The 10,719-nt window shown below is 28.7% G+C and overlaps 1 protein-coding gene across 1 annotated transcript in view; it reads left to right on the top strand.

Annotated features, from left to right (window-relative positions):
• LOC111626937 (F-box/LRR-repeat protein 21-like) overlaps nt 1–1,239 on the top strand; it is an 8,798-nt gene extending 7,559 nt beyond the window's left edge. Inside the window, exons 5-6 of the mRNA XM_023370472.1 lie at nt 745–805; nt 932–1,239. Of these exons, the coding sequence (XP_023226240.1) occupies nt 745–805; nt 932–1,239 (369 nt within the window). The remainder of the gene's footprint in view (nt 1–744; nt 806–931) is intronic.
• Nucleotides 1,240–10,719: the final 9,480 nt, after the last annotated feature.

Here is a 10,719-nt window from a genome sequence, read left to right as displayed (position 1 = left end):
AGAGCCTTTACTACATGAAAATGAAAATTAATGAATACACTGTGTACAGTAATTTACCTGATAAGACAGACCTCAGAAAAATACTTTATGAGAGCTTTTATACTTTTATAAAGTTGTCTATAATGAAAATTAATTAACTAAGGATTTTTTTGCCCTGCCAGGGTGTGGCCGAGTTATCCGGAGTGCTGGGTTATCGAAAGCCGAGTTTTCGAGGTTCTACTGTACCACTTTAGCTTCCTTGCAACATACGTGCCTTTGTCAAACAGTAGCCATGTGTAACTAGTTCGAATGTTTGGATATTTCTAAAATAGAAAAACTTTCTACATATGTGTTATATAGTAAAAGAAGGTGACAAATTATAGTTTCATCTTTTTCATCTCAAAAGCTAACAAGCTTTAAGGGTGAGAAAGATTATTAACTTATTTGCCACTATTAATTAATTTTTAAAATAATACTTTTGCACTTTTCTACAGCTAATTGAATTTGAAACATTTTTTATGTATCTTCTGTCATTTTATTCTGGAATAAAAAAAAAGTTAATTTTATGAATACTGTATAGTCTTCAAACATTCAGTAACATAATTATTGTATTGATTATAAAATATTTTTAACTTCATGAAGTTAAAATATTTCTTAATAAAATACCATAACTTAATTTTTACAAAAAATAAGCAAGCTGAACTTATAAATTCAACATTTTATGAAATTAATTTTCAATTAGAATTTTATTTTACTTTTTATTAGGCTATTGCAGTTCATCATGTTTCATCTGAAAGTTGGCAGGCTCTAGTGAAGCACTCACCAAGTATGTCACTTGTTATGTACATTTTTTTAAGCTTAGAAAATGCTCTAAACCAATTTTTTAATGTAAACATTCCCGTTACTCATTTATATTTTTGTAATTATGTTCCGCAATCAATATTAATTAAAGTGGCAAAACATTGCCCATGTTTGATGGAACTTGTTATTGGATCAAATGGAAATTCCATTATTGACCAAGAAATTTTGTCTGTGGCACGTGGTTGTCCCAAACTTGCATCTTTGGGTTTAGGAATGTGTGAGATATCATGTTCGGCAATACTTGAACTAGTTAAAATCTGTGGAACTCGTCTAAAGAAACTGTATGTCCTTGAAGAATCCATGATTGAAGACGAACAACATGATATTGCCAAAACCTGTTTTGAAGTATCTCATATTATCGGATATGAATGGTGTCCTGATGTAATGCCTGTTTGGTAGTGTTACAGTTGAAAAAGATTAAAACAAAACATTTTCATTCTTTACTAATTATATATAAGGTACTTTTGAATTGTGTAGCAGCACTTTTCATGTAAAGATAAATAATTCATGCTGTGGTTTTTATTTGAAATGATTAAAATATAGGATATAAAGAAAAATCACAAAGTTTGCAAATATCAGAAATTCAATTTCATGGAATACCACCATTCAAAAACTGGGTATACTTGAATTAAAACCTGTAAAATGTTAGCACTTATTTCTTTTACTCTGCTGGATATTTGGTTTTTTAGATGTTTTAATTTGTGTAAAGTGATCAAACTGTCTAATTGATAAATTTTTGTTAGCATGTTGACAATTTAGTAGTTTAAATACCAACATATATGCATTATCATCATCATTAATTTTTGTACAACAATGTTTGTCTAGACATGTCACAATGTTTATATGAAAAAAGTATTTCCGATCCTTTAACCATATATTGTAACAGTGAGAGACAACATGGTCTGAAATGAAGGACAAATGCTACTCTCTGAGGGACATAGTTTATAAATTTAAGAAATACAGAAGTCTCTTTGAAAACAGAAAAGCATTTCCATTCCTTCAAAAATATAAAACTATTTATACAGTACTTCCTTGTTATAGAGCAATGCAAGTCTTGGCTTTTTTTGAAATTTCATTTATTTATTTGTAGAACATTTATAGAACATGAATGCATTCATGTTCTATAAATCAAGAATTTTAGAACAGAAAATGTTGAAGACAAGGTCTTCAAACAAAATTTTGGCATAATATGTTTGATTTGATACCAAAAATAGTCTTAGATGACAAACGATTGCTGGATTACTAATTGCAGGACAAGGGACAAGGCACTGAATATGGGACTGTCTTTCTGGGAGCAAGACAGTTGACAACCATGCATTTCTAGACCATGTTTCTCATAAAAGCTTTTCATCTTTTTTGGTGTGAAAGATGTCTTTGAAAGTTTGATGAATATTTTGGGAATACATTATATTTTTTAATTTATTGTTAACTATAAAAAAATGAATTATTTTTGTAAGCAAATATTAAATTAATTGTAAAACTGAAAAATTTTTGTAATTAAGTTAAATTGAGTAAATACTTTTAAAATATCTACTTCTGTTATTTTATAATTTGTGCTGATATATAATAAAATACATGATGTAATAAATATACTATATAGCCAGGGTGGCCAAGCTCCTTGATAGTCCGAGCCATTTTTCACAATTTGAAATTTTTCACGAGCCGCAATTAAATACGTATTAAAAAGGTATGCAAAAAATTCCAGATTACAAATTATATTCGTAGCAAGAGTGATACAAATTGTTTCCTCCGGAGCACAATGTCAACTGTCCGTTGCAAAGACAGTTTACAAATTCAAAATCGGTCTGGAATCAGTCGATAACGGACGATTACGCCACTGTTTATGTTTATTCGCACAGTTTTCGATGAGTCATATCATTCTTAAATTAACTTGGACGAAAATGAAATTTGTTACAACGTTGCACTTAGTCTTTCATATTTGTTGTTAGTAATTTAAAAGACATTTTGAAACACATACGGAACGATAATAATTTTTAAAAATATAATAACTCAAAAATGAAAAGGGAACTCGGGTACATTTATCGAGAGCCACAAATAATCCTTCAAAGAGCCGCATGTGGCTCACGAGCTGCAGGTTGGCCACCCCTGCTATATAGTATATTTATAGCATTTTATTTTGTAGCTATAAATATATCTTTATATAGTAAAATTATAGAGTTAACAAAAATCACAAAGAAACAAGTTTCTTTCCATTCCAAATCTACTCAAAATCTCTTAGTTGAATAGAGAGAATAACCAATTTCTTTCCATTCTTCTAAGACACTTCATCTCAAAGAAATTTATCCTATTAATTGCCTTTTGGTTTATTGTCTGTCCATGACTCATCTGTATGTAACCACATTCCAAATCATTGCTTTAAGTATTTTTAGTTTGTTTTTTGCATACATTTCTATTTCTTAATACTGACGATATTTGTGTGAAAGCATCTTTAGCCTTTTTTATTCTGTTTTTAATTTCATAATTACATCTGTTATCCTCAGTTATCCAACTTCCTAGGTATTCAACTATCCTTTTACCTCTTCTTTCTATCCAACAATCTTTATATCTTTGTTTTCTTCTGTTGAGATTATCATAACTTTCGTTTTGTTCACATTTATGTTTATTTTTATTTGGTATCTTGCTTTTCCCACTTCTTTCAACCAATTTAGAATTTTCTGTAACCCCTCTTCGATGTTACATAGCAGAGCGATATTGTAGGCATACATAATGTTATTGATAAGATGTCCATTAATTTTTACACCTTTGTCTAGATTTTTGAATGCTTCTATCATTATCCATTCACTGTAGATGTTAGTGTTTGGGACAAACCACATCCACCTTATTCCTTTTTTTTAATCTGAATCCATTTGGCATCCTCTCCCTGAAATCTGACCATTGCTTTTTGACTTTTATAGATATTGATTAAAAAAATTAGAGAATAATCTACAACTATTTATTGCAGAATCTCGAACAACAGCCTATCTCAATATATTGGATATTTTAATATAAGTGGTAAATAAAAACATCTTTAAGTACAGTACTTTTGTAAGGTAGCCGACACAGTGGAGATACGGGACTTGGAAACCCACTCCTCGGCACCTGTGTAAGGTCACCAATTTTTAGGTGGGATCAATTTATCCCGCATCAGGATGAACCTCAGGGGCGGTTGTATGTGGGCTGTGATGGAGGAGGCAAATGATGACAAGTGTTTTTCACAAGAAAGCCGTTTATTTGTTAACATTTATGCTTACATCAACAATTGACAGTCCTTCAGAGAGACGAAGAGGTGAGAACTTTGGTGTTGATCGTAGCCCTGGGGTGGACAAGATGAGATCGCTGAGTAAAATGGACGATTGGGAATTGTGCGGTGGAGTTCTAAGTTGATGGCAATGACAACTCAATACAGATCACGACTTTTTGCAGATTACAGAGGAGACTCCTCTTCGACCTTGAAATTCTGATTTTTACAGTTTTTTCCCCCGCTATTCGCATTGGTCCCTCGTCCCATTCCTCGCCTCCCAATTGGTCTCTCCCTTGTCTCCAGGTGCAAGACAATTAATCTCTTTGGGTCGTGGGAAAGGTCCAATTTGAGGTGTCCATTTGATACCTCTTTGTCAACTCTGCCTGGTGATTGTTTATAAAACAATAACACCCATGCTCATAATTCAGGCTGTTGTTTATACCATTTTTTGACGTCTACGAATTTAATGATCATTTTCATCTATCAAAAATTTCCCTTTTTTTTTGTTCGAAAAGGTTTATCTTGGCCAACATTTTATAGACTCATGAGTCAATGATCTATTTATGAGCGCTCATGTTAGTTTGTCTTCCACTAAGACGTTGACAGATAGTTTGACATACTCAAACAGTTCCAAGTCTCATTGTTTACGTCTGGCGTCACATAAGAATTTTGAGATTTACTCAAGTTTGAACCTTGTTTGGGAACCCACACGTTTCATTGTCGACAGTTAAACATACTTCTTTGCTGTCAACTGTAAGCTTGAATTTAATTTACCATGGTGGTGGCCATCTTTAATCTTTTTTATCCAATCCAAACATTCCTACTCTTCATTTGTATTAATTTGATCCTAGATGGAGTTTGTGTACACAGATTACTCTGATCTGATCAATCTATCTTGGATCAGTTTAATTCAAAAAGTATATGCACCCAATGTAAACATGTTTGTCCAGAAACACAAAAATGCTTAATAGAATAATCATTCAGTTAATTGTTTTTAAATTGTGATATTTCATGCCTAGAATCGATCTTTTTTAAATGATAAATGTACTGCTCTTTACAATTGTTATATTTTTAAAATTTTGTCCCAAAGGTAAAAAAATTTATATAGAATCATACTATACACTCTCTTTTAATTTATCAAAAAGCTGTTTATTACATCAGCTAGTTGGAGAAATCCATCAGCCAGTTGGAGAAATCCATCAGCCATCAAATAAAACAAAAAAAAGCAAGTTCGAATGGCAGTTACAGTATCTAGGTTACACATCTAGAAGTTTAGTCGTAACCCTATCACGACTATTTTTAGTCATAAGTGGTTCCTGCACTTAATACAAATTTTCTGATTAGTTTATTCAATAGATGAATGTTATTTGGATTAAAATTTCAGAGTTTATGGAATACATATCAAAATTTGAGTTAACCAGTTTGAATTGATATGTAAATTCCCATGCTAAATGATCGGGGAAAGAAAATGACGGAATTAACAAAGTTCCTTAGTAAAGTCTTTGCATAATAAAGGCAGTTTATTTGTAATTTAAAGTGTTATTTCAATCAATGAACTGAAAGCTAATCATAATCTTAATATCAATATTCCATCCAACTTTCAAAGAAACACACTGTTCAACTGAACATGTTTAAAAGTTTTGCCTTTCTTGTTTTGAAATTAAGCACTTACTCTAAAAATCAACAAACATATTCCATCTACCATTACCTTATATTATACCATTTCAAATGTTCTTCAATCCTAACTTTGTCTTCACGAGATGATATTTTCTTGTGATGCATCCAAAAATATTATTTATATAATTATTTTTAGTTTTCCCCACAGAAAGCTTTTTAAAATTCAGTAGTATCAAAATTTTTATCAAATTTTAAAATAATTTTCATCTGTATTCAAAATCTGATGATGAACCATAATCTAACATATCCAAGAAAAGAAACAAAATTTCAATTTGCAATAGCCCTGCAATGACATTACTTTTTGAACATTTAATATAGTATATAAAAATACTTATGTACTGTATAGAATTGTTTTTATAGAACAATAATCTCCTACAATTTTATCTAATTATCAACACTATATGGGTATCCCTTGATTAACGCAGTTAATTAATCCCTCAATACTATCACATATATTGAAATACAGTTAAGTAAAGACAGCTGTTAAAACTGCATTAATCAAAACTTCTGCCACATATATAAAGGGATTGCTACAATTAATTTCGCACCTCAATCAAATCCAATGTTAAACAAAGGATACCTGTATTAACTTATGTATTGTTGTAATAATCTAATCTTTTTTGAAGTCATAAATTTGAAATATTTTGAACTGAAATCTCATTTGAAATATTTTCTCCATAGATAGTCAAATTTTGAGAAAAATGATATTTAATAATTTTAGCTTTTCCCATTATATAATTATTTTTATGGCAAAGAAAAATCTTAGTTTTTCTAATGTTTTAGATGAAAACTTCAGTTTTGTTCATCAATTAAGAAAGTTACTAAATGTATATTAATCTTAAATTCTTATAATTAAGCAGTTTATAAAATGTATTCTATTTGATATTCTTATTTTAAATATTATATTTGATTCCATTTATAAAATAAAAAGATGAAATTTTTTTAATGGTCAAATTTAATACTTTGTGACTAATTTATTTCTAATCTAAAAGGTTATTATTGCATGTATTCTGTTACAAAATTAATATATAATTTAATATATACATATAACAGATGAATAATCATGCACAATTCTAAATATGTCTGATTCTAAAATATTGACAAAAGTAATTTAGTTTTTTGACATACACAAGAATGTAAATCCTTCACTTGAACTATTAGTAACAATACAGCATAAATAAAATTCAGGTACATTTTATTTTATTGAAAAACTGAGAATCTTACCTAAACAAAAATAGAATTGATTTAAATGAATTAATTTTTTAAAATATATTTAAAAATAAAAAATGGCTCTATAATGAAAACAAAATTTCAACTAACCAACTCTTCTACACTTTGTTGTATATTTGGCAAAGGTAATGGCATTTTATTCACTAATAAATTTTTCTAAAACTTAAAATCATTGAATAATTAATACAAAATAAATTGTTTTTTGTTTTTACTAAAAATATACAATTAAATATTTTTTACACTGATAATTTCTCTCTCTTTTTTTTTTATAAAATACAGAGAAAAATCCCAAAATTTTCATTAATTTAAATCAAGTATTTTAGAAAGGAAAACAGATCAATTCAACAGATGCATGAGACTATTTAAGAATTTTGACACTTCAGTTGAAATTTTGGACAGCACCAAACATTGAATTACGTCACATCAATTTAAATGTAAAAAGTTTAAGGTAAACAACTGAAGAATTTAAAAATGGAATGTTATTGATTAAATATTTAAAAACAAACGGGATCATAAATTTTTTCCAAAAGAACACGATAGATTATATATATCATTGACCATAAAACCGTTACATACAAGCATGCATTAAGGAAAAGACATTCACATACATCTCTTATACTTAAAAATATACTGATGATCATCATGTGAGCAGATATGATATTGATGAAAATGAAATTGTTGAGGCAAACGAGTTCTTGTTCTTTCACATTCACTCTTAATTCATTTATATACTTCCATTCCATATTAATCTGGCCTCAACATGAACTATAATTTACACAAAATTTTAAAAATATCCATAGACTATCAATCATCACGGTAGACTTGCAGGAGGTGTCATCAATGACACAGAATGAAACCTATGAAAAGATTAAATAAAGTATAAAATTATTTTTGTATTAAATTATAAATTCAGTATAATTATTATAATAATTCAATGTCAAAACTAAATATGAACTTTACTGTTCAATGCAATTAGATTTTATAATAATTTAAAGTTATTATGATCTTTCTCTCTTAATTTATTAAAAATTTTTGAATGAAATTTTTTAGAGAGAAAAACGATAAAAAATTAAATTAGCATTATTATTTTTATTTTACAGTTGTATTTGAAATTTTCCATAGTGGTTCAATAATAGTATCTAAATATTAATAATAAAATGAATACTTATCAATTAGAAGTAAAACTTAGTGAAATATATCCTTAATTAAGGTTGATTAAATACAATGAATATTCATAAAGTACAGATACAAAGTCCAGAAAATATTTCTAAAGCATTTTATTATTAGATTGACTTAATACTTTTAAAACATGTTTTTGTTTATTTTTCAACATAGTCACTAAGGACCTCAATATATTTGGCAAACTCCTTGATGCTGATAGCATAGAAATCTCCTGACTGCTCTTGTAACCATGTCATCACTTCTTAAACCTTTACATCATCAAACTTCTTTCCAGAGAGATGTTCCTTTGATTTTAGAAACAAGTGATAAGTGCTTGGTGTGAGAGCTGGACTGAGTGGTGGATATTCCAAAACTTTTCACTTGAATGTCTGCAACAACTCTTGTGTGACATGAGCAGTGTACAGACAGGTGTTATTATACAGTAATCACCATTTTGTTATGTTTTGCCTGTTCATACTGTCTTTGATACAAACAGAAACCAGAATTTCAGCAGCAGTTTCTCCTTTCACGCAAAGGAATCAAATCACTGAATAAATCTTGCACTTGGCAGGATTACAAATTCACACTGCTATTTTAAACACACACACTACAAGCATAACAATGTTGCAATTAAAACTCAGATGACTTCTGTCACATGAATTAGACCCTAACATAAGTGGCAATGCAGGAAGCTGAAAAAATAATTTTCTTTGGATTTCTACTGGTCCTGTATCTTTACTTTCCAAATATATTTCATATAACCATTCACAAACAAAACCAAACTATACAATTTTCACATTATTGAGCCAGCTTATTTGAGACACAACAGAAATACAGTATAAAAATTGAAATTTTTAGTTCATAACTTATTATATGTGCAAAAACATTCTGTAAAATCATAATTTAATATGTAAATTCTCATAATTTATATTATTTTTAGTTTCACATAACTACTAAATACATGATGTGTCTGAAAAATTTTCAAACTTTCAAAACAGCATGCCATGTCCAATAGATGTGTAGGAACATATCAGATTGATCTCCATGAGAAAGGAGTGTATGTATGAAATTTTGTGTAATAAAATATTCACACAGAGATACTTGAAAATGTTTAAACAAACATTTAGTAGTGAAGGCATGAGCTAAACTCAAACAAACATACAAGTGGCACAAACATTTTAAAGATGAATATTGAAGATGACTCACATTTTCTATTATCATCAATGTTAACAAATGATTAACATAACTACAAAAATTGTCAACAAAGAATACTGAGGTGCAGCATCTGCAAGAGGCAGAGAGAAAAATGAAAGACCAAATTCATAGAGTAGAAATGTATCATGATAACATACTAGTACATTTGTTGTTGGTTGCGACTTGTTTAAAAACTCATCCCACAACTTGTGTACTCAATAGGTACCTGAAAATTTTGCTTGCTAAAGTGAAAACCATATTGACCTTTCAACATTTTGAGTACATTGAGGATATCAAAACAAATTTGCTAGTAGAGCTATACACTATTCTAAAAGATTTCCAGGAGTATACAAAAGTGAAAGAACTGCTGGAAGCAGTACATTAGGAGTTGAGAAGACTACTTTGAAGGCAAAATATCTAATAACTCCTACATGAATAAGTTTATTTATTATTTTTTATTAAAACAGTTCAGAAACTTTTTGGGTGTAACTCATATTTTAGGATTAAAATTCAAATGTAAAAAGGAACAATCTAGTATTGATAGAACATTTTTTTAAAACTTATTTATTTACAAAATTGAATCTAATAGTATGAAGCACTAATTCTTTTTATAATGATATTTTTCATTCAAAAGACTTATGTAAAATTATATATCTATCATCAAATTTAAAACCAAAGTTCTTAAAATTTAAAACTTTATAAACAACAAATTTTGCTTTGTTTAATATTTTCAGATAGACTAAAATTTACATAAGAATAAAAGAAATTTTAAAAATTTCATTTCCAATCCCTTTTCTACTTTAACAATAATTCAAGTGTAATAATTTTATTCAAATTTGCAAAAATTTCAATTACATACATAATATACTAATATAAGCCTCTTTGAGCAGAAAATGTCGAAGCAACAATTTCATTTAGTTTCAGATATGCGAAGTTGTGAGTTTTAAAGATAATCTTATAAATCTCAAGAAGGGAAAATAGCATAATTTCATATTTTGGCACTTCATTATTTTGATTTTACTATTTGGACAACTTTTAGCATTATTTTTGAAACACGCCCTTTCTATACCGGTAATAACAAAACATGCTATTACGAATATAGAAGGGTTTGTTCCCAATGATTTTAGCCAATGTAGGAAAGGGAAAAACAATGATGTGTCAATCTAACAATCACAAAAAATCACGAGAACCAGATAGTTTTCGAGCCCTGCTTTTTAGTAAATTATCCCTTAACCATGAAGTCATTCAATGAATTAGTTGGAAATATAATATTTGAAAAAAGATATTCTTAAATTGACTGTCTGCATTATTGTGATAATTTATCTTAAAAAATAGATGCTTTCTTAAACTTATTAAAGTAATCTTAAAGAGTCAAT

This window comes from Centruroides sculpturatus, unplaced genomic scaffold (assembly GCF_000671375.1).
Source record: "Centruroides sculpturatus isolate CEXI.00-Female unplaced genomic scaffold, Cexi_2.0 scaffold164, whole genome shotgun sequence".
Taxonomy (NCBI): domain Eukaryota; kingdom Metazoa; phylum Arthropoda; class Arachnida; order Scorpiones; family Buthidae; genus Centruroides; species Centruroides sculpturatus.
Note: the sequence above shows the minus strand (reverse complement) of the source record. Positions and strands in the feature narration are given on the sequence as shown.